This window comes from Opisthocomus hoazin, chromosome 6 (assembly GCF_030867145.1).
Source record: "Opisthocomus hoazin isolate bOpiHoa1 chromosome 6, bOpiHoa1.hap1, whole genome shotgun sequence".
NCBI lineage: Eukaryota > Metazoa > Chordata > Aves > Opisthocomiformes > Opisthocomidae > Opisthocomus > Opisthocomus hoazin.
Genome location: NC_134419.1, coordinates 51,312,715 through 51,336,443, shown reverse-complemented (window position 1 = coordinate 51,336,443; position 23,729 = coordinate 51,312,715). Strand labels below are relative to the sequence as shown.

At 43.0% G+C, this 23,729-nt stretch overlaps 1 protein-coding gene across 1 annotated transcript in view; it reads left to right on the top strand.

The window, feature by feature from the left end:
* Window positions 1-23,729, top strand: part of JMJD1C (jumonji domain containing 1C) — a 163,320-nt gene that overhangs the window by 115,254 nt on the left and 24,337 nt on the right. Inside the window, exons 4-10 of the mRNA XM_075423086.1 lie at window positions 8,414-8,519; window positions 13,302-13,426; window positions 14,627-14,770; window positions 14,889-15,081; window positions 15,169-16,808; window positions 19,891-20,063; window positions 20,391-22,600. Of these exons, the coding sequence (XP_075279201.1) occupies window positions 8,414-8,519; window positions 13,302-13,426; window positions 14,627-14,770; window positions 14,889-15,081; window positions 15,169-16,808; window positions 19,891-20,063; window positions 20,391-22,600 (4,591 nt within the window). The remainder of the gene's footprint in view (window positions 1-8,413; window positions 8,520-13,301; window positions 13,427-14,626; window positions 14,771-14,888; window positions 15,082-15,168; window positions 16,809-19,890; window positions 20,064-20,390; window positions 22,601-23,729) is intronic.

Below are 23,729 nucleotides of genomic sequence, written 5' to 3'. Positions count from 1 at the left end.
TGTGTCGGATGGTCATTTACAGTTGTATTCTCCAGATTTGAGTTGAGACCTTTGCTCTTTAATACAGTAAACTTTTAGTTATCAGTAGTCTTGTCAAAGAACACTGTGCTGCTGAGTAATGCAACCGATAAAAGATTTGATGAAGGTAACTACTATGAGATAAGAGATGAACTATCCGGTCTGTCGTTATCTGTGGTGGTGGTATGTAGCTTTCCAACTCTGCCAGTTCAAGCTGCCACAAGTAACTTCTGCTGTCCCTGATGCAAGGAAGGTGTGTCTTCTGTAGAATGGTCAGTCTCTGAGCAAGAACTGATCTCTTGGCTTGATTTCTGGGGGCATTAGACTGCCTTTCTAGCAGCCCACTAGACCCGACAACTGACGATCAACAGAATGTACAGTCTTTTTGGCTTAAAGACACCTCGGTCCATAGAGCTTGTCCTGCAGCTGATACGATTTGAGTAGTTGTCAGATACCTTCTGAAGGCTGTTCACAATTCACAGGGTGTCTGGGTCTCAGTTGAAATTTTAATACTGATGTACAAAAGATTTTTCTGAAATCTACCTACTGAGCTGCTCTCCTCGTTAGCATCAGCTTCATTCTGCTAATTGCTTGCTTCAGGGGTATGTCTGCACTTTGAGGTTTCTTTTCCTGTAATGGCATCGGGTTGCTTGGTGAGTGACTCAAAGGCTTGTTCCAGTACCACCACATGACTTGGGAGTTCCTGGCTGAGGGGGGTAGGACCAGTACTCCCTCCCTGTTTCTCTTAGGAGTAGATAAAACAAAATTCAAAGTTAGGACAGAGTTGCATATTGCTGAGATGGTGGTGGTAACTGTGTGGAGCCTGCAGTGAGGAAGGGGAATGAAATGCAATTCAGTGGAAAAAACGAAAGAAAAGCAAAGGTGTGGCTGTGTCATCAAAATGGGGGAGAAGATGGACATGGAGTGGTGCTATTCACTTGACCTTTCATTTGTTTGTACGTGGAGATGAACGTCAGTGGTACAAACGGTCACCGCAGCGCTCTTAAGGGGAAGCTGGCAGCCCACCAGGTTTGTGGGTGGGAGCCTTTTGTCTGGGGAAGTCTTTATTAGATCAATGCTAAAAGATACGTCTGTCGCTCCAGGAGATTTTGCTTTTCTGACCCAGATTGTCCCAGCTGCTCGGAGAGAGGGTGGAATAACCCGTGAGCATAAAGGTCATCTATTTTTTTTTTTTCTCTATTTTCAAATGCCAAACTATTGTAGAAGTCACTAGAGCAGCTTTTAGGTTATTTTGTGGCAATATCTGCCAGGCCCAGGTTTGGTTTTGCTTGTCCGTTGGTGGCTGCTTCCTTCCCTGCTGCATGCTCGTTCCGTATGGCGTGCTCATTTCCCTTCTGCCTTTCCATGCTAGATTCTCATCGCATACAGGAATAACCAGCCGACTTGTGAAAAGGCAATTTTCCAGCATGCCCGTTTCGCCTGTGATGTTGGTTGTCTTATAGGAGGGCAAATGTGCCTTGTTTATTTCTGTGTTTGTGAGTTAAAATCAGGAAAAATACTTGACATGAGTCAGATTTTATTCTGTGTATTTATGTTCCTAACTCTAATATATTTTCCATAGAATAATTTTTTTGTATTTTTTAATAGACGTTTTCTGGTATTCTTAGGGGTGTCAGTCGTTCTTCCAGAGCTGAACGAATCAGTGCAATGCTGCTGCTTCAGGCCTGAAATCATGACTTGGAGAAGCATACGCAGCCCTGCTCTCCCAGTTATCAAACCTGATAATTAAAATTTTAACATCAGTATCAACTCCTTAATTATTGAACAGATGAAATGAGGAAGGAAAAAGGAGTATGTGAGGAGAGGTACTAGGCATAGAGAAGAGTGAGGAGCAAAAGAAGAATTGTTGGTAGCTTTTCCTGAGAGATGTTAAGTTTACTGACAGCTGGAAAATGGCTAAATTTTTAGTCCACATCTTTTTTTTCCCCTGTGGTTCTAACCCTCTACTTATGGAAACCTAGTTGTTGCTGTTAGACACTGAAAATAACCCTCAATCTTAAATGTTTGGGGTCTGAAATACCCGTGAACATTTGTCCTTTTCTGAACAGTGCATTCAGAGCCCCTTGTTGGGAAGGGATTAGTTGCACCGGTTCTCTGGCCTGGCCTCTGCATGCAGGGAGAGCATCCCTGCCCTTCCCGGTGCTGCGTGCCTCCGTGCACGTGGGAGCAGGGCTGACCTCAGCTCGACTTTGCTTCTGGTTTAGGGGTCAGGGTTGTGCCTTCGAGCTTGACTTAACTGGTTCAGATGTAGCCCAGCAGCTGCCGGGTTTGAATGAGGTGAATTGTGACCATGCGCTCAGAACAGCAGAAAATAGGTCAAGTGTGGGCTGGGTTTACATAGAAAGCGCCGGTGTCGCCTGGTAAGCCTAAGCCTCTGCTCGCTGCTTGGACAAAGCCGTTTAAGGTAAACTGGGAAGTTACCATCTCCCCAAAAAACTTTCTAGCCTTCTGTAGCCGTGGTGTTTCTGGCTTGGTGAGAAGCCTGGAGCGGGAGGGTGGTGGCCGGGTCGGTGCGCTCCCCCAGAGCAGTGTTGCTCTGCAGGCTCGTGCGGAGCAGCAGAGCCCTGCAGCTCTCGGCTGCCCTGACCCCCTGCCTGCTGGCTGCAGTGGCGTGGCAGCTGCGGCAGCCTCTCGCGTGGCAGCAGGGCGTCAGGAACGTGCTCTTTGCCAGCACTTTATGCGTGTGTATGTGTGGAGAAAGACGGGTGAAGCAACAGAAGATCTGTGTATTTTAGTCTCAGCTAAATTTGATGATTTACCTGTAGGGTTTTGGCGTGGTTTATGTGGCCTCTGCAGCGCTTGCCTGGTGATACCCTCGGGGGTGTCAGTTGCTGCCAATTTCTCTGTGTTAGATTCTCATCTTTTGCCACTGGAAGAAAGTCTTGTAGCGTGGCAGAGGGATACTACTAATTAATAGGTGATGTTGTTGTTAAGATCTTTGGTATTCTGCCTATCCAGATTTTATGTGACTGGTTTGTGGTTTGGGTTTTTTTTCCCTGCTTACTCTGATGTCAGGCAGGACAATATTAAGATTGAAGGTTTGTTGAGAAGTTATAATCAATGAAAGAGATTACGGATCAGTGATACGATCCGTAATGTCAGGTGACACAATCAGTGAAAGATGAAAGAGGAGGAAGAAAGAAAAAGATGCCTAGCTATCAAGGAATGAAAATATGAAGTGATTTTTTTTTTTATGGGAGAAAATCATCTTCTGAAAGATGGCATTGGAGAACTAGTATAAATTCTTGGCAGCCTAGATTTTAAAAACAATACTTTTTGCTGACGCTGCTGCTCTCTGAAGACTGCTGCAGCTATCGGTAGGCAGGTGTTGACTTACCTTGTCACCTGTTTTTCAGACTGCAATTTCCAAACTGAATTTCTATGCAGCTGAAGTTCCAGGCAGTTGTAAAAATTATTTGACGCAAAAAGGACAAAAAGAAAAGGGGTGGGTGGCTGATGTTATAGAAACTGATTTCAAGATACTGGTGAAACAAGAAGAAAACTGAAGGTTCAACCTTTTGACACTCTGATCTCTGAATTTTTCGTTTGCACTGTTTGAATTTAAACATGGTCCCTCTACTATTAAAGTACTGAAAAATGCTTATTTCCATGTGCAATGCATACTGGTTTACATTGTAAACAGGACTCTCGAGTTGCTTATGTACTAGTTTTCATTTAATTCATGTCCTAATTTATCAGAAAACCTCTAAGCAGCCAGAGGAAGCTATAGTTAATTAAGCCACAGATGGTGAGGACTAATGTGGTGTTGACCTTTGTGAGGACTGCAAAATCTACTTAGTCTTTCTCTATAAAACACTAGCTGAAATGTGTTCCTGCTGATGTCCTTGATGCATTGAAGCCAAATGCAGAGACACTGTGGCCAAGGAAGGCCCTTTCGCAGATAAATGTTTGCAGGTTCGTAATGCACGGTGTGTGTTAGCGTTTGGTCTTCGGAGCTCTGATGTAAGCCTTTCTAGTGCCAAGAACCACTGGTGTTCCAGGACTGGTTTTCTTGGAATGCATGTTGTCAGTTCTCTTCTCCTTCAGTGAAAATGGAGAGTTGGCGACTGACTGCAGTTTCTATACCCTCCTATAAGCAGCATGGAGGCTGTGTGGTTGGGGGTGGGAGCAGCTGTTGTTGTTTTGTGCTCCAGGGTTTCGTCTCTCAATTTAATGAACTTGTTTCTGCCCCTCAAGTTTGTGAAGAATGACTTGGAGAAGTATTGTAAAATGCTGAGAAGACATCTTGCTTCAATAGTTCCAAGTCCTGTTGGGAAGGTAGAGGCCTGTGGAAATGTGCAGATGTTACCACCACAAACATGCCCAGCTGCCCAAAATGGAAAAGGAGCTTATGGTCATTTGAGCCTTTCAGAAGGCACTTTGTATGGCCTTCAGGCAGCGTGCAGGTTCGGCTCCTCCAGGGGTGCCTCTCACTATCTTTGACAGTGTTTTGTTGGCGGATGGGGCTTCAGTAGGAGAATTCTTATGTATTTGGGTTTTGACTTGTTTTTCTGTGGATTGTATCTTTGAAATTCCTGTTTGATCATGACTTAAAGGAATTTCAAAGCATTATAACTGATCTGCACTTGTTCACCTGTGGCTTTGAATGATAAATCACGTTTGTCCAAATAAGCTCTCTGAAAATGCTTTCCTGAACAAAGATTTCTGGTTAGAGCAGCGTGGTATCTTAACCTGATGGTGTGGACTGTAGTTTCCAACCTGCTCTGTAATTTTGCACCAGAAGAAAGAACAAATACACTCAGAAAAACACTGGATCACTTTGTTATTTTGGAAAATTTCATTCTTTATCCTTCTCAGGACCTTTAGGAGTTGAGCATGTCCCCAGCCGGGTGAGAATTGCCACTCAGAGAGACATGCGGCTGACTCAAGTATTCTTTGGATAATTAAGCAGACGGTCCACTCCACCAGAAGTGAATTCCTCTTTTGCTCTGGAAAGAAGGAAGAATAGCAGCAAAGATCTAAAAAACTTGACATAGATTGGCAGGCTTCTGATAGTCACGTTGCTTCATTTGACTGTCTTCCAGAAGGGCAGGAAGGATTATCTCAACCATATCGTTCTAGCCTGTACGCCCTTTGTCTGCTTCCCAGTATTGCACATAGTCATTGGTGGAGCAAGGGGCACCACTGTATGAAGTGCATAAAGAGCTTCCTACAGTAGATATGAAGAAGAAAATTGCAGTCCCATTTACTTGATTTGCATTCCGATTGCAATTCATAAGGATTTCAGACCAGCATTAACATCCTTCTGGAGGAGGTATTCCAGGACTTGTGGAAAAACTTGTCTAGGAGAGGATACCATGCTTGCTTTTGTGAGTAAAACTACTTTCAAATGAGGAAGAGTCTGGAGGAAAGTCCTACAGGGCATTTGATTCTTCTGTGGGTTAGTCTTGTCAGTCTTGCTGCTTGGACCAAGAAGGAGGGAAAAACTGAAGGTCATAATTGCCAAGGTTCAAATCTGTAGACAGAGCTGTTTTTTCTTGAGTGATATAAATACAGGATAAGAAAAAGGACTGGGCACTGCAGAGTCATCTGCTCATCTTCAGAGCCAAGACAGGGAAGAGACTGCAGGTCAGCAGCCTTGCCTGTTACCCCGTCTCCCTGTTTTTGCCAAAGTTTGTAGTCTGCACTGAAACAGTGTGCTTAAGGCCCCAACACCTTATAATTTAACACATTACACAGTTTATTTCCAGGGTTTCAGATGTTCAGATTTAAGATTAAAGATGGAAAAAGGTCAGTCATGTCACACACAATTTTTCATAGCTTTACGTAACATGTATACAAAAGAACAGAATTTTTGGGATTGCAGGAAGTTTCTTTTTTGGTATCTTGGTACTGATACATGAGCTTCAGTTGTCAGTTACAATTTTGCTTTGCTGTACTGATTTCCATTGACCAATGTATAGCATGTTCATGTCTAGAACCAAAACACTCCCCCCCCCTTTTCAGTGATTGATGATATGTTAAATGTGTATTTTGTGTGTGTGTGTGTGTGTTTAGAAACCCTGGGTTTTCTTTGATAGGCGCTACGTAATCCGAGTCATACCAGCGTGCAGTTTGTGTAATGGATCTTTGACCTCACTTGTGCCTGTTGTAGCTCATCTTTGAGATGAGCTCATCTTTCTCCAGAGTGAGGAAAGAAGTCCAAAATTGTCTTGCAGTCTCCTTTCCCAAGTGTTCACAGGAAGCACTCTTAAGCAAAGGTACTGAGGAGTCATGCATCTGAATTGGAGATAGAACAAATAAGGTTCAAATGCGTTGTCCGTAGGATCACCAGTATCTTCAGTGTCAAGTTCAAAGAAGTCAAAGATGCTTAGGAAGGATGTGAAAACAAAAAAAAGAAAAGCAGCAGTGTGTGTTGCCTTCAGAAACAAGTCAAAAGTGACTTGATGACATAGAGACTCGAAAACTTTGTGTAAAGAACTCACTGAAGTAGAATAATATTAGGAGTAACTGATCTGACTTGATGGTACCTAATCGATGTGTATAGTCTTGGAATGAAGATAAAAATTTTCTTAGATGGGACTGAAGGAATTATTCAAAAATGTATGAGATCTGCGTATTAACTGGATTTTTAATTCAGCCAGACTTCCAGTATTGTAGTGCGTCAGTCTGTTGCTCGTGGATCTGACAGGGGAAATTTTTGGTACAGGAATCTCTTGTAGCTGCTCTGAAGGAGAGTGCATAGGAAGGAGGGCAGATGAATGATAATCACACAGCTCCAGTTCCAGGGTCTGTGGGGTTCCTCTGGCAAAGCACTCCCTGTTTCTAGTGGTGGTGTTGCTTCGGTCTGTAGGATCAATGCAAAAATAGATTTACAGAGGGAAGAACGACAGCTAATACATTTTATAGATTGCCTCAGGAGAGGAGGTGTTTTGCTGGTCTGCCATCCTTGAATAAATTTTAGGGTTGACCCTCACTGAACCTCTTGTGCCTCTGATAATGCTAGCAACATACTTGCCTGGTTGGTGTTTGGTGGTAGAGGTCCTGTTGATCTTCCCCTTCACTTTTACTTTGTTCCACTTGACATGAATTAAAACGATCATCTTGACCATTGGATCTGAGGCCATATCCTTTTCAAAAGCGTAAGGAGAGTGAGCAGTTTTCTCTGATAACCGAAGCATTGATGCATTCTCCATCATGAAACACAGCAAATCTTCAAGTGTCAGGAAGTGAGTTTTGAATTTGAAGGAGACATCCTGTGATCAGTGGGTTAGCAGGGATAATCTCGCCCAGATGAATAGAGAGAAATTGCCCATGTTACTGGAGGGCCTGGCAGCAATGCACGATTCCCTGAGTGTTGCTTATATCTTTATATTCTATGGCTGGAGCTCTTCATAATAAATTGTGAAACATGAAGTAACTTGTTGGAGATCAAGGAAATAAATTACTTGATCTCAGCTGCAGTACTGATAAAACATTTTACATTTTGTATGTGGAGAATCGCTCTGATTATTTTAGCTGTCTGAAGTTTTCTTGGCACAAATGAATGTTCCTGCAGCTCACGGATTTCCAAGGCCATCTTGTGTGTGAAGAGTCACCAGGCTGCGGTGCAGCTTTATTTTTCTGCCACAGCCTCAAAGACAGAAAGAACAAGTTTGCTCTGAAAGAGAGAAATAGGTATTGTAAGAGTCTAGAGATGAATGATGATTTAAGCAGTGCTTTCAAGGATGCGAACCAGATTTTGTGCCTAGTTTTTCCTTGTTAGGAGGCCAGTGCCACCAAATATGTCTTAATTTCCCAGATGATGTCCTACTCAGATGTTGAAAAAGAATCTTTTCCAGGAGAACTGAATATAATAAAAATTAAAGTGTATCTTATTTGAAGTTACCTAATTAACAGAGGCCTACATATTTGAAAATCAGTAATGGTGTTTCTCTCGGAGTGTTTGTTTCTCTTGAAATACAGCTATCTCTTACGCATTGTCTCTGTGGGGTTTATATATCTATGTTTATGCTCAATTTGTCCATATTAAATTTTACAGATAAGGAAAACAGATGTTTTAATAAAAAAATTAATCATTATTTAAACAATTGTTTCTGCATACCTGTAAACATTGAAGTGTTCAGAGAGCAATTTTAGCTTGTAGTAAGACAGTATTTATGAAAGTGTGATCCTATTAATAGCTTAGAAGTCTGGCCACATGTGGGATCTGACATGCTGTGTTCCCATGAAATAACTTGTAGCACTATGTTACGCTTTTAGTTTTTTTCTAAAAAATAACACAGGGATTTATAGGCAAACAGCAAAATTAGCATCAAACTACTTAATATTGTACTCTAAAATACATATAGGAAAATAAACAAATGTGACAAGTAAACATAACATATGGTTCTTTTTTTAATCTCTACTTTAGGACGACGTAGACAGTCTAAACCCAGTTCTCAGGGATAACCCGCAGTTACATGAGGAGGTAAAAGCCTGGGTAAAGGAACAAAAGGTTCAGGAGATTTTTATGCAAGGTAATTATATGGGAAATTGTGTTATTTTTATTCTGTGTTAGCTAGTTTAAGGTCATTAGTTGTGTGGTGGTCATCCCATAGCATTTGTGATATAATGGAGAATGTATTTCTAACTTGGAAGTTACTTTTGGACGTATTTGTTAATTCCAGAAAACAAGACTCTGTAAGAAGCTGTGCATGACTTCTTCAGACTGTTCGTAATTTGTTTGATGTCTTAGTGGTCACAGCAAAAGCTGAATATCATTAGTCTGAACGTAGATACTTTGTAAAATTTGTTGTGAAAGTAAGCGTGTATGAATGGCAACCACACACCTTTTAGCAGGTTTAAAAGTGTTCTGTGCTCTGTTAGTGTCACTATTGGGTGTGATAACTTCTCCAGTATCTGCCTGTGCTTGTAGTTCTTCACAGTTCTGTCCCAGATGAAGAATGCTTTCAGATCCCTGCCTCCAACCCTCACCCCCGATTGAAAAGTCCCTTTCAATTCAGTTACAATTTTGTAACTCCATTCTCATGCTGGAAGGTTGCAGCAAATGCATACATCATTTTTACATTGTAGATACAAGTCACGTGAAAACTGGTATGAATTACAATAAATTATTTTGGCTAAATCTTGCTGATGATATAAATATTGTATGCATTTGCAGCGTATTTGTTAACTTTCTGTGGAACTGACAGGCAACTCTACAGAGGCATTCCTAGCAATGGGGGGCAGAAACTGACCTCTGTGTGTCTGGGTTAAAATCCCCAGGCAAGCAGTAAAGCAATTTTAGGACCAAAATGCTTAAGCAGTCATTCTGTAAGTGAAGATGGAGAGGGGAGCAGTAAATATTCTGCTGATGTAAGGGTGGTGCTGAGGTTTGCTTGCTTTCTGGTTTCTCTGACAAAACTAATATTAGAAGACCAAAGGAATGTGGTGAGTATAATAATGAAGTTGCAGCAAAAAAATTACGTATTTCCTTCTGTGGAGTTCTGAAGTTGACTAGATGTGATTATTGTGGGCCACAGAGGAAGGATGCTGAAAAAAGCAATGTGCGGAATTACATAGATAAGAAGTTAGTATGTCAGTGTTAGCCTTTTTAAGATTTTATCTCAATATCCTCAGATACAACAGGAGTTAATAGTCTGTTGATGAAATATGCAGCCAAAACTGCATTGACAGGTGATGTGAAATCAGATCAGGGCTATACGAAAAGAAAACTAAAATTGAGCTTGTTTATTGTATTTCATTAGAGTAACGCTAATAAGACAATTACAAAAGCCTCTGTGTACACTGGTACAGAATCGATACGTGAGCAAAGCCCCAGCAATATTGAAATAGTCGTCTAAATGAAACTGCCAAATGAAACTGCCAGACCATCACCCATGCAACTCATTTACATCCTGTCATTCCAGGAGCTGTATTTTTGTGTTTATACATATAATTTTGTATAATTTCTCAAACAGATGTTTGGATGCTTAGAAGTGCACAAATTAGGAGTATTTTAGATGGTGAGATGAATCTAAGCCAAACATCCTTGCAGAATTGCTCTCCTCGTCTAAGGAGAAACTGCAGTTAAAATCCACTTGCTCACCTGATGTGACGCAGCGTGGCGTGAGGAGAGACGCACTTCCTCGGGCAGTGATGTGCCGTCCACGGCGCGGGCCAGTGCAGTGCCACCGCCTCTGCCCCGCGGGACTGCCGTTACCTTCTCCTGGGCTGTAATCTGCTCCTGGTCAGGGAGGCACTGTTGGCACAGACCCTTCAGTGGCTTACGGACAGCCCACTGACCATCCTAGCTGCTGTAATCTAGTCATGTTATCCCTTCTTTTTCCTCCCCTCCCTTCTGTGCTTTTTTTTTCACCTTTTCCATTATTACCATTTCCCTGTTCCCTGCAATTTAAGCAACATTTTCATTTCTGCCTTGTCTAGATGCATCTGTTAAGGTTGTTACCATATATTCTCTTACTTCTTCCTCTACAGCATTTTTAGGATCCAGCCTTTTCCTTGCTGTCTGTGATGCTGAAGCCGTCATCTCATATCTTAGTATTTTCTACTTTGACTAGCACTGTTAAAACACAGTTTATCTGAAGAATGTGGAGGGTCAGAGAAAAAAGTTAAAACTGGGTTCCAAATGTTTGAAAAGGAACATGCCAGTTTGAGGAGGGGGGATTTTAGTCAAAACCAGTCTAATTAATTACAAGAATGAGACTAAAGAAAAAATTGGCCCTTGTGACCTTTTTGTTGGGCGGCAGTCACAGCAGCATGCTTTGCAGTAGAGGTTGTAGGTTTGGCAGGAAAGTAGTTTATTCCTTGTTTTAAAAAAAACAAACTCCTCCCAAACTTGGCCAAGTTGAAAGCTTTTGGGACAAATAAAACTGGTTCAAGGAACATAGTAAAGTGTTTTCGATTTTAACAATTAAAATCTTTTAATTTTTTCTTCCCATTAGATTTATTATCACTACAATCTCTGAGGCTGCTTGTGTAATTACCCTCTTGAAACACTGAGTGTGCTTCAGCCCTGAAGATACTTCCTGATGGTACTGCACAGGCTGTTTCAGCAGTGTGTAGCTGAGCGTGATTCAGCCAGGGACTGGAGACAAAGCCAGGCTTTTCCTGTAATGGCTGCTTGTGGCTGGGCTGGGCTGCAGCTGAGCTGTCCCGTGTCGTGTGACCGCAGTTTAATCTTTCTCCTTCCTGACACCCCAGCAGCATGTAAGAAAAAACCCCCACTGTTTTTAAAGGTGGATAAAGTTTCTTTTAAAAATAGATAGGATAACAGCTGGGATGAAGGGCAGACACAGATTAGAACAAGGAGTAAGGGGAAAGAAATTGGCACTGGGTCAGTGCGGAAGAGCGTGAGAGAAGCTGGAAGCTGATGGAGAAGGGAGGATGGAGCTTGTAAGCTGAGAAGTCTGGGAAAGCACTTGGAAGCCAGTGGCCTGGAATCGTAAATGCTAAAATGAGACAAGAAGCTGGGGAGAGGGGAGAGGCTGGCTTTGGTTATGCAAGAGACTGAAAATCATTGTGCAGTTAACAGTAGGATGCAAGAGAGGAGGAGCTGGAATAGGGAAGTGGGAATGGGAAATTTGCACGAAGAGACACAGGCAAAACTCTGCTGAGACTGTCTGAACAAGACAGAGCTTTGGGACAGCCGTGAAAAGTTAGAGACATGTTGGGTTGGGTCAGACAGCCAGAAGTGTGGGAGCTGGGCTGGAGGCGTTTTGCAGGGGCATATGGAGTAAGGGTTGGAGAGAAGCCATCAGGAAATGTGTCCCCACGGGAACCCCACCTGGTCCAAGGCCAGCAATGTGAGACATAAGCTTGTAGATTCTTCCTCTCTTTCTGCCCATATGTATCGGTGATGGGCAGTGCCCGTGCTGGCGCACTTCTGACCCTTGTCTGTGCAGCTGGGAACGTGCTCTGGGGATGAGTTGATGCCAGTAGCTCACAGGGTTCACTGGGTCTTGGCTATTTTAAAACCTAAATAATCACATGCAAAAGGTATTTCAAAAGGCCTTGCTAAGATTCCAAAATTAAATCCTAAGACCACTTGGAAGTGTCTAAATTATTACTGCTTTTGCACTTTTCTTGATCTCTCAAATGCTGACATGAGAAACAGTCCTTATGATGACACACTTTCTTGTGCAGAGGGTGTAACGGACCCAGTTGTATGAATACGGATATTTTATGAGAGCAAGCTGTCACCTGCGAGGTCCTGGGCCTGTTTGCTGCAGATGTTTGAGCTTAGTTAATGTACTGGGCAGGGACTGGAAAAAGACAATCTTTAGAAATTACAGGGGAATTCTGGCCTTGCCTGTGCAGTTGAGCAACGAGGTGCTTTTAAATCATTTAAGTTAAGCTTTTCCTAGGTTGTTGCTGACTGGTTTTCCTTCCGTTCCTGTGTGCGTGTGTGACCTGGGGTTTGGTTGCAGAAGTAGCAAAACCCACGCAGTTGGACCTGAACTTGGTGGCAGTGTTGCTTGATCATACAAAATGCTGTATAAACACAGAGTGTGATGAAACGTAGGGTCCCGGTGATCAAATGAGGCACTGGAAATAAATGAAATCATGGAATCTCAATTTCTGGGTCTTGAAACCAACTACAAATAAGCACTGGCTCATACTGTCTCCCCACCGCTGTGGGCATTTGGAGGTGAATTAAACTGATCTTTGCAGGGGGACGGTGTGCGGGGTTTCTTTGCAGTTGGTGTATCTGAAAACAGCAGCTGGAGTCTTCATAGCTTGTGTGGTTTTGAGTGTTCTGTGTGGCCGTAGCAGGGACAGGATCACTCAGCTGCGTTTCTGACTGCTGTAATGGAGAGAAACGCTGTGGTCACTTATGGGAAAGACTTGGCAGATGCAGAGCCTAACCGCCAAGATGTAAATCTTTTCGCCAGCAAAGCATCTGGGCATGTGACTCGCCTGTTAAATAGCGTCTGTGTAACCTGCCGCTGCGTAGCCTTTCAGATGCTTCTCTGTGGTTGCTGTTTGGAGGCAGGAATTTTCCCATCGTTTGTCATCATGGTTGCAGAAAGATGTAGTTAGATAAGAAAATTGTGTGTTGAAAATGTTAGCATAATTGCCCTTCAAGCACGCTCAAATGTACCATTTGCATTTCAAAATGTCTTCCTGAATAAAAGTCAAATCCACAGGCAGCGGTGTGCCAGTGTTGCCTGCAGTTGGCTGTCCGTGCTGCCCGCGCCGTGCGTTTGCAGTGAAGCTGAAAAAGCCGGCAGGCCCCGCGCAGACAAGGTGTTCTTTGCGGACGGCTGACTGGCTGCTCTCTGACCACCCCTCCCCAGGTCCGTACTCGCTGAACGGGTACCGGGTGCGCGTGTACCGCCAGGACTCCGCCACACAGTGGTTCACCGGCATCATCACCCACCATGACCTCTTCACCCGCACTATGGTGGTTATGAACGACCAGGTGAGCTCGGGCCGAGCATGGAGGGCTGGGGGCTTTGTGGTGCTCTGAGACAGCCCTGAGTTGTGCGGTTCCAGTGGGGCAGCTCTGGCACCGCAGCGTGGCTCTGCGCTGGGGTGGTAGCGAGTGCCCTGCTGAAGCTGAACATCTGTGCAATGGGGTGATTAATACCAGCCCTACAGTTTTGCCGTTCTGCTGCTGTCGCTGTTTGACTAGTGAAGTCTTTGAAGTGAAGCGAGCTAGTCTTAAGAACTGGTCTTCCCTGTCAGCTCTGTTGAGATTTTCTTTGCTCAACGCTGAAATCTTTTAGCACTGCAGTAGCAATTACTTCTTCTGAGCAATTGAAATACCCACTTTTGGCTTTTTATTCAATTAAGCATTTACAGCAGCCCTAATTTACATTTGCTGTGGTGGCTTTCAGTTGTATTTCTGAAGTTGTTGTTACAAAAAGAATTAGTACTGGTATTTTTAGTGGCAGTAATTCTATTTCAGGAGACCAGAGTAATGACTCCATGTTAATACAGTGAATGACCCATCTGCCTTGAAATGACGGACAAAATCATGTGTGGCAATAAAAATTTAAGACCGGTCTAATGCTGAAGCACATTCTTTCCCTTAATTTCCTCTAATTAATTTCCCTCAAATATTATTTTTTTCACTTTGTGACACATTGATGAAAGATTTCCTTCTTTCTGAGATAGCCCCCACTAGTCACACTCCGCCAGTCTTAAGAGTTCTTCTCTCCAGTCATTTTGGTTCCTTTCTTGCAGCAGTTTTGCTTCTGTTGGAAGCAATATTGTAATGTGCTTCTGCAGTGTATTTTCTAGTATATTAAATAAATTTTACAAAATATTTATATATCATAATTACTACTTAAGGATTACTCTGTGAAGAGCTCAGTGTCTTTTAATTTCAAATTCGCAAGTCAGTGAAGGGGAAGGAAGTGGTGGTGGGGTACTTTTTCTTTAAAAAACAAAAGCTATTTTTACAGTGATACATAAAGACACATTTACTTTGGTTTTACTCTATTCCAAGCTTTTGTTGAGAGTCATGTGTCAGTTTTGCTTGTCAGGATTAAGTAGGCTTTTCTCTGATTAGCACAGAAAATAGACTGGTGAACACTGATACAGGAAATGCAGATTGGCCAGTGTCTGAACATCTGCTGATTATTATTTTTTTCTTTTTTTTTTTTTAATAAACCAGGTGTTAGAACCTCAGAATGTTGATCCTTCTATGGTTCAGATGACCTTTCTAGATGATGTTGTTCACTCTTTGTTGAAAGGTGAAAATATTGGCATCACTTCACGCCGACGGTCTCGTTCCAACCAGAACAGCAACACAGTCCACGTAGATACATTTATCTTTTTACCTAAGTATTTTCGTATGTTGCGAATATTAAAAATGCATGTTTAAAATTGCCAAGTAAAATTGCATTCAAGTCCATTAATCACAGATTTATTTTTAGGGTCATTATACGCGTGCGCAAGCAAATAGTCCCAGACCAGCAATGAATTCCCAAACTGCAGCACCAAAACAGAACTCTCACCAGCACCAGCAACAGAGGAATACTCGGCCAAATAAGAGGAAAGGCTCTGATAGCAGCATGCCTGATGAAGAGAAGATGAAAGAAGAAAGATACGATTACATAGGCCGAGGAGGTAAAAGCAGTTATTGGAAAGGGAGGGAGAGCTTCTTTAAACTGTATTAGACTGAAAATGTGATAGACATGTTCTTATCTTTTACAGAAAACCCCAAAAACAAAAATAAACACTTCCTTAGTAAGAGAAGAAAACCTGAAGAGGATGAAAAAAAATTAAATATGAAGAGACTGCGGACAGACAATATCTCAGATTACTCTGAGAGCAGTGACTCAGAAATTTCCAATAAAAGATTAACAGATTCATCCTCAGAGCAAAATTCTGAAAATGAGTTAAAAAGCAAGAACACTTCAAAGATAAATGGAGAAGAAGGAAAATCCCAAACTGTTGAGGGAGTAGAACAGACACTAACAGATAGGCGGTCTCCATGGGATGAAATACAAGAGGATAGAAAACATGAAGAGACAGAAAGCATGAAGTCATCCATCGTAGATCAGCAGGAAAAATCTTCACTCCATGCAGCAGAGCAGCCAACACCTTATGAGCAGAATGCCAAGGATCCACATGTTCAAGAGTGCAATGCAGAAAAACATCATACTGCAGAATTAAAAAATGAGCAATTTGTACCCAGACCTCATACTCCAAAATGTGTTGTTGACATTACTAATGAAAACAACTCTGAAAAAGAGAGCCAGGATAATGCTGCAAGCACCTTTGGTGATTTAAAACAGCAGTTTGCAAATGCAAATTTCCTTGAAGCAAGAAAACAGGAAGCTGATCAAAGCTGGGTTAGCAGTGTCGTTAACAAAACGGATTTGATACAACCTGGGGTTGTAAAAACATTATCTGTAAATGAACACTTAAATCCTGAGAAAGAAAAAGTGCAGTATGGCTCGTTTATGTCTTCATTAAATGTAGGTTCTCTAGCAGAAGAGAGTAAACGGCATAAACAAAGTCCGGTCCCTGATTCTGTGAAGTCAAAACCTAGTGCTTCAGTTGATCATCCTAAAACAAAGTCACCTGATGTTAAGCCTAAATTCACCCAATCTTCCGATACTGTGAAGTCTAAGGTTAGTTCCCAAAACAGCCATGCTACTGGATTATCAAGGTCAGCCAGTAAAACTGATCATGATTTGCCTAGGTCTAGTTTTCATCCAGTTCCAGCTAGAGTTAGTGCTCTAGAAGCTACTAAAAGTCCTCTTATTATTGACAAGAACGAACATTTCACGGTGTACAGGGACCCCACTCTGATCGGACAAGAAACAGGAACTAATCACATTTCACCTTATTTGCATCAGCATAATTATCCTCTGCATTCCTCATCCCACCGAACCTGTTTAAACCCAAACGCTCATCATCCTGCATTAACTGGTTCATCCCATCTGCTGGCTGGGTCTTCAGCTCAGGCTCCCTTGTCCGCTATTAACACTCACCCCCTTAGTACCGCATCTCACCATTCTGTTCATCACCCTCATCTACTTCCTGCAGTGTTACCCGGAGTGCCTGCTGCCTCCTTGCTGGGTGGCCATCCGCGACTGGAGACTGCTCATGCTAGCAGCTTAAGCCATTTGGCATTAGCACACCAGCAGCAGCAACAGATGTTACAACACCAGTCTCCACATCTTCTTGGACAACCTCATCCTTCTGCTTCCTATAATCAGCTAGGGCTTTATCCAATTATTTGGCAGTATCCAAACGGAACACATGCTTACTCAGGACTCGGTCTGCCCTCCTCCAAATGGGTCCACCCAGAAAATCCTGTTAACACGGAGGCTTCCTTGAGAAGGGTAAGTTGAGCTCATTTTCTTAATGACGTGTTTAGCTGGGGCTGGTGTCTCCCAGCAGTGGTTTTCGAGGTGCAGACTCGGTAGTTTGTATCACACCACGTGCGCAGTGATGGTGGGTTTTTTGACTAGGCACAGAACTAGGAATGGAAATCCAGTAGTAACCGCTGTCTCACAGTGGGCCTGAGTAGGGAGTTCTTGCAGACCGTGATTTCCTAAATATTTTGAAGTAAGAGGAAATGTTTGTTTTTAGTTTATGACCAAGTGAGGTCAACCAGCTGGTTTGGAACCTCAGGTCCACTGGCTGAATGTTTGCTACATCAAGCTATGAAAACCATTCGGTAAGTTACATACAAAGAGAGGTAGGAGAATTGTCTTCACAGTGAAATTTCAGGAATGCTGGCTAAGTAATGGGGAAAGGCTGAGGCGGAAGGAGTGCTAAATCCAGTGGGAAGTTCTGAAGTTCTGAAATACTTAGCATTTATAAATCTTTCTTGCGCTGTACACCGATTTCTCTTGTCTTTACACCTATCTGTGTACCCTCTCTTGGCATATCTTTTTCTCCCCTTCTGTTCCTGTTGACACACATCCCTGCCTTCCCATCTGCTTTCAACTCCTCTGTATTCAAGTCAGGGTGATTCTGCTGTCTATGTGCTGAGTGTAACCACTGAAAGCTCGGAAGAAATGATTTGGTTTTCAGCCTAGCGCCCAGTGCGGCAGTGGTGTTTGGCAGGCAGACGTGGCAATTAAGGAAAAGTTTTCTCAGCTCCTGCAGGCTTGGGATACGCCATGCTCATTGCAGGCGTCTTAGAAGAACCGTGTAAGATGAAGCATGTGTAGCACAGGCAGAAGCTTTGGAGAGCTTTACTGCCAGCTTCAATCAAACCTCCACTGAGCTTGTGTGTACTGATTTTGAAAGGCTTACAACTTGGCCTAATTTGGGCAGTTTTTCACAGGGACCACAAAAGGCATGTCACTGACAGTGGTCTTTCTGCCAAATTGCAAGCGTTTGCGTCAAAGCTTGGAGTTTCTGAATGGTTATAGAAATTTTTTTCTTTTTCATCATGGGGAAAGCTATTCTTCCCCAGCCTCATTCTTGAGAAAAGCCAAACCACTGTGGCTAAGTCTTTCCCAAACAGACAGTTGGAGTTGGCCTTGTAATACGAAGGCAGTTTGATCTAAAATGCGATAGAGTCAAATGCAGTAGCGGAGGAAAGCCTAAGAGAAAACTATAGGTGGATTTATCTTTTCGTGTTTCTGCCTGCTCCACCCATACTGAAGTCAATTTTGAAGAACTTATGATAGACTCTCTTTTCGCTTTGGCTGCCTGAAACATGCAGCCCTGCATACCGAGGCACGTAGCTTTTTAATTATGTTGATATGTGGCAGTTGTCTTGTGGTGACTTGTCTTTTGGCTCTTGCACTGGAGGCCTTTTTTAAATACGTCTTACAAACCCAGAATGGGCGTTTCCAAAATAGGTTTGCATGGATGCCACAATTGGAGAAAGGGATCTGTGTTTCAGCTGCAACAGGAGCAGCCACCCTCGGCTCAGGGCTGAGCCATGTCTGTGCACTGAAGGCAGCGTGCCCCTGAGCCCACCTTTTCCTACCGTCTGCAGGTGGTTGTGGCGGCTCCTGTCTTTGGGCTGGGCCGTAGATGCTTGCAGGTGGAGTCACAAAGCTTGTTTGAGCAACGCTTGGTGCTCGAGCAGGTGTTCCCCAGCTCCTCTAGGGAGAAAGTGACGGGCCTTTTTTGCATCATACCTTAATACAGCTTACAGGCTATTCGTGGGAACTCACCACAGCGTGGGAACTCCTGGCCTAGGAAACTTGTGCGCTAAAACTATTAACACAAACCCAAGCGGTTGCTTTAAATATTCAAAAGTAGAGAAATCGGCACTTGAAAGTTACAGCACCTGCAAATCTATTCTGTGCTGCATGCGTGTGTCCTGAGAGCTCTTGGCTCCCCTTCCGCTGCAGCAGTTCTCAACTGGGAGTCACCAAGGCTGGGGAGGAGGACAGGGGTGGACTGGTGAGGAGCAGAGGAGAGGAAGTTCTGGCCAGTGCCAGCAGTTAGGGGTGGAGCAGCACCAGGAGGCTTTGGGGTGCGTGTGAGAACTCTGATCACCCTTGTCCCAGTCCCTGCTTGGCTTGTCCCAGCGCTTGAGAACGGTTTCAACAGAGTGCCCTGCTTTTCCGCTCCTGTGCCTGTGTTTCCTGTAAGCAGGTCTCAGGGGAGAGAGACGGAGAGCTGCCCGTTGTCTTTTCTGCAGAGTTGTTAGGCACGTTTCAGAGAAGATAGGAAAATAGAAAGTTACCCCAGCAGTCAATTAAAGAACAGTTTAATAAGTCTCAGCGTGTGTAAACGAGGTTGGTATTGCCCACCTTTTGAGTATGTAGCTCCACAGCACAAAATTGTGCATACTGTGCATTTGCCGTGCTGTGAAGTATGGCAGGCGTGTATGTTTGTGGTGTTAATAGTGTACTGATGATGAAATTGTGCCAAATAAAAGTGCCTGGCAAAATAAAGCAGATTAATTAGGATTATTATGCTTAATCATTTGGTTGGGGGGAGGAGAGGAACCATCCAGGAGAGACATTTCTCTCCCTTATATTGAAATTTGTTACAAAGCTGGAGATGAAGTTGTTTTCCAGAAATACGAAGCCGTATTTGTCTTTTGAAAGAAATACTTCTTGCAATTCATTGGAGAGCTAATGGTCTGTTTACTGGTAACTGAAGTTAAGTGCTGTCAGACTGTCATTGGTTTGCTAATTTTGATGAGCTTGAGGTGCCATTCTGGAATTGCCAATTCATGCTGAATATTTGAATATTAAACGGTTCTAAGAATGCTTCTGAAATGTGTAAACTATTTTGTATGTGGCAAGTGCTGGGGAAGTACAATCAGATGTTCCAGTTGATCAAAAAGTGACTTAAAATGTTAAATTTTATTTACTGTGTGTGATTTGATGCCTAACTACATTTGTTCACTCTGATCATTGGTAGGACTTGGTACAGTAACTCTTGTGGTCCCATGATTATTTTGAAATCTGATTTTATTTGTTCTGTTTTGGTTGGTGTTAACAGAACACTCCCAGTCCGTGGTTACACCAGCCCACCCCAGTGACCTCAGCTGACAGCCTTGGTTTACTGAGTCACATTCCTGTGCGACCGTCCAGTGCAGATCCCCTTCGGCCTCTCAAACTGACAGCGCATTCCAGCCCACCGCTGTCCAAAAGTATCGTAGAGCACCACAAGGAGTAAGTTTGTTGTTAAACTCTGTGTGAGAAGGGTACGTTTCAGCAGCTGTTGCTGTGTTCTAGCTTCCTTTTAGTTCATGTGTAAAAGTGGGTGCTTGTGATAAAGAAAAGCTTGTCAGTGTGCTGCAAAACAGACTCTGCCCTGTTGACTTGGAATGGTGCTTGAGTTCCTGAGTCATCTGTAGACTTTTGAAAATTGTACCTAATATAAAGAAAAGTTTATTTTGTGTTAATAGATAACTTTGGAGCGCGGGAGGAAAGGTCTTTTGTTTAGCACATTGCGCTACATTCACACTAACCTGTGTCTGCTTAACCGTTTTCAAACAGAGAACTGGAGAGGAAAGCGTTTATTGAGCCTTTACGTTCCGTTACAACTGCACCAGTGAAGACAGAGCTAGAGCAAAGCAGAACGCAGACAGCAAAGGAGAGCCATATGCACAGACATTTTGCAGATCCAGTGTTGAACCAGCTGCCAAGGCCACCGCAGGAGACTGGGGAGCGACTGAGCAAATACAAAGAAGAACACAGACGGATACTCCAAGAAAGTATTGAAGTTGCTCCTTTTACAGCTAAAATAAAGGCACTGGAGGGAGAGAGAGAGAACTATTCCAGGGTAACATCCTTGTCTTCAAGCCCCAAAAGCCATTCAGTAAAATATGACAAAGACAATGAACGCTCTGTGTCAGAACTGTATAAAATGAAGCATTCTGTTCCACAGAGCTTGCCACAGAGCAACTACTTCACCACCTTGTCTAACAGTGTAGTAAATGAACCGCCAAGATCATACCCGTCAAAGGAAGCTTCGAGTACATATGTTGATAAGCAAACTAATTGTCCTTCAACAGCAGCTAGTCCCCAGTCTCTTCCTTCATACATTTCTTCGCTTTCAAAACCTCCACCTTTAATTAAGCACCAACCAGAGAGTGAAGGCTCTGCAGGCAAGATACCTGAGCAGCTTGCACAGTCAGTGCAGTCTCACTCAGTAAATTCTTTTAGAAGTGACAGCAGGAGCCCTACTCAGTTGTCAGTCTCTTCTTCAAATACACTCCGGAGTATGCCTGCCTTGCATAGAGCCCCTGTGTTTCACCCCCCTGTGCACCAGAACCTGGAGAAGAAGGAAAGCAGCTATAGCAGCCTTTCACCTCCGACTCTAACCCCCGTTCAACCCGTTAATGCTGGTGGTGGCAAAATACAGGAGTTGCAGAAACCACCAACTTTAGTGCCTGAGCCTAAGGAAGCTCAGACTGTTTACAAGGGCACTTCTGAGCAGAATTTATCAGACATGTGGAAGTCCAGTAATGCCCCCAATAATGAAAAAGTCGATTGGCATGTTGAAAGAATGAGCGGAAAGTCACAGTCCGCTACAGCGTCTGTTATTGTGCGTCCTCCTTCTAGCACGAAATACGATAGCGTACCAGTAATGCAGTCTGCTTCCAAAGAACGAGTTAGTGAGAGATCTTCAGCTGTGACAAATCAAGCAGATTGCCTGAAAACAGCGGAAGCCAGGGAGACTGGAAGAATCATTCTGCCAAATATGAACTCAGACAGTGCTCGCACACAGTATGAAAAGAAATTTCCAGCTGTCTCGCAAGGCAGCATTCCTTGTGCTGTCACCCCTACCACAACTATGATCTGCAGTACCAAAACGGATGTCACCGCATCAGCAGCAACAACTACCAGCGTGTCAAGTTGGGGTAGTTCAGAAGTGACTTACTCCTTATCGAACACGGTCTTGGCCTGCGCACCGCTGGAATGTACTGCCTCGAGAGCGGCAAGTCAGGCCGTGGCGCAGACCCAGGAATGCAAGGTCAGCACTCCAGCTCCGGTTACACCAGCTGCTGGCAAGACAGGCAGCACTGCTCAGCCCAGCTCGGGATTCTCCACCTCCACTGACTTTGTCCATTTGAAAAAGCATAAGGCAGCCTTGGCTGCAGCTCAGTTTAAAAGTAGTAACACCAGTGAGACCGAGTCCAGCTCTGTGAAAAATCAGACATTTTCAACCTCTCTCTCCCTAGACAGTGCTATCGTCTGTAATACAATAAACAAAGCGAACTCTGTTGGCAGTGGGCAAGCTTCCCAGACGAGTCAGCCAAACTACCACACTAAGCTGAAAAAGGCTTGGCTAACAAGACATTCGGAGGAAGATAAAAACACTAATAAAAAAGAAAATTCAGGGAATAGTGTTTCAGAAATTATTAAGCCCTGTACTGTCAATTTAATAGCTTCTACATCAAATGATTTGCAAAATAACATAGATAGTAAAATCTTGGCAGATAAGTTTGCGAAGGAAGATAAGCACCCTAGGAGAAAAGCAAAACGGACTTACGAGTCTGGCTCTGAAAGCGGAGACTCTGATGAAAGTGAGAGCAAGTCAGAGCAAAGGACTAAACGGCAGCCCAAGCCAACTTACAAAAAGAAACAGAATGATTTGCAGAAAAAAAAGGGTGATACAGAGGAAGAAGTAAAACCGAATGGTGTTCTTAGCAGGAGTGCCAAAGAAAAAAGCAAACTGAAGTTACAGAGCGGCGGTAACAGCAGTGAGTATATTAGTCTGATTTGGAAGAGGCAGACTAATGTGAAGTCTAACTGTTAATCCTGGAGGGTTTGTCGTGCATGATATCTGGGAGGAGAGTTCAAAAGCATGCTTGTGTGAGTGAGTAGGTCCAGATTTATTTGTCTTGAGGCCATGTGAAATATCCTGGTTTAAGAAATTCAGCATTTTGTATATATGTGTTAACAGACTGGTTCTTGGCCTAAAAATAAGCAGTAAACAAACTAGTTTATGCTGTCCTTCAGAATTCAACAGACGTGTATATAGTTGTGCCACTTGTCTTGAGATTTTTGTTTTTTGTTTAAAAAAGATCTAATTATTTATCTTTAGAGCACTACTTGGGGGAGAGATTCTGTGTTGTTGGACTTCAATTCATCCTTTGATCAGGAAGCCAGAAGGCAGTTCCTTGAGAGCCTGATGCCACTCTGTTATGATGTGGTTAATTTAATGAAAGATTTGAAGGAGAGTAATTTCACACTCCTAACTAGCATGTGTATTACATGATGTTAACATCCCTCTTGTTAAGGAAGAAAGAGTTCTAGGGAAATACAAATTTCAATTTAAATGTAATGCTGTAGCATGTAGCAGATTGTAAGTAGATTTATCTGAAAAGAGAAACTGGTCTGCCAACATGAGGGATTTTATTTAGGAACTTACCTTATTTTTTATCCCAATTTATTTTTCTCCAAGGACTGTTCTTTTGTCTTTGTTCTGGTTGAGTATGAGAAAGTCTAACGTTAAATTACTTTTCGCAATAATTTTTAAGTACAAGTAGTAAGAAAATGAGTGCTGCTCCCTGTAATTACATTCTCTGGCTTTTCACTGCCTAGCATATAAAGTTACTCTTCTGGTGTCTGAGAGTACTTGATCCCTGGGTCATACTGGGTGCTGGAAGTGTTGCCATCTGTCTGAGGTATTCTGGTTTGGGTCCAGTGATAGTAGTATTACTTTTTTTTTTTCTTTTTGTCCCAACTAAAGGGGAGATCAAGGAGAACATGCCTATAAAGTCTTTCTCGGTTTCACTTCTTAAAGTGAACTGTAAATAATACATGTGTAACATGTTAGGTCTTTATGACCTTTGTTTTGTTGCTAAAGATGTTTTTTGTGGGTTTGGT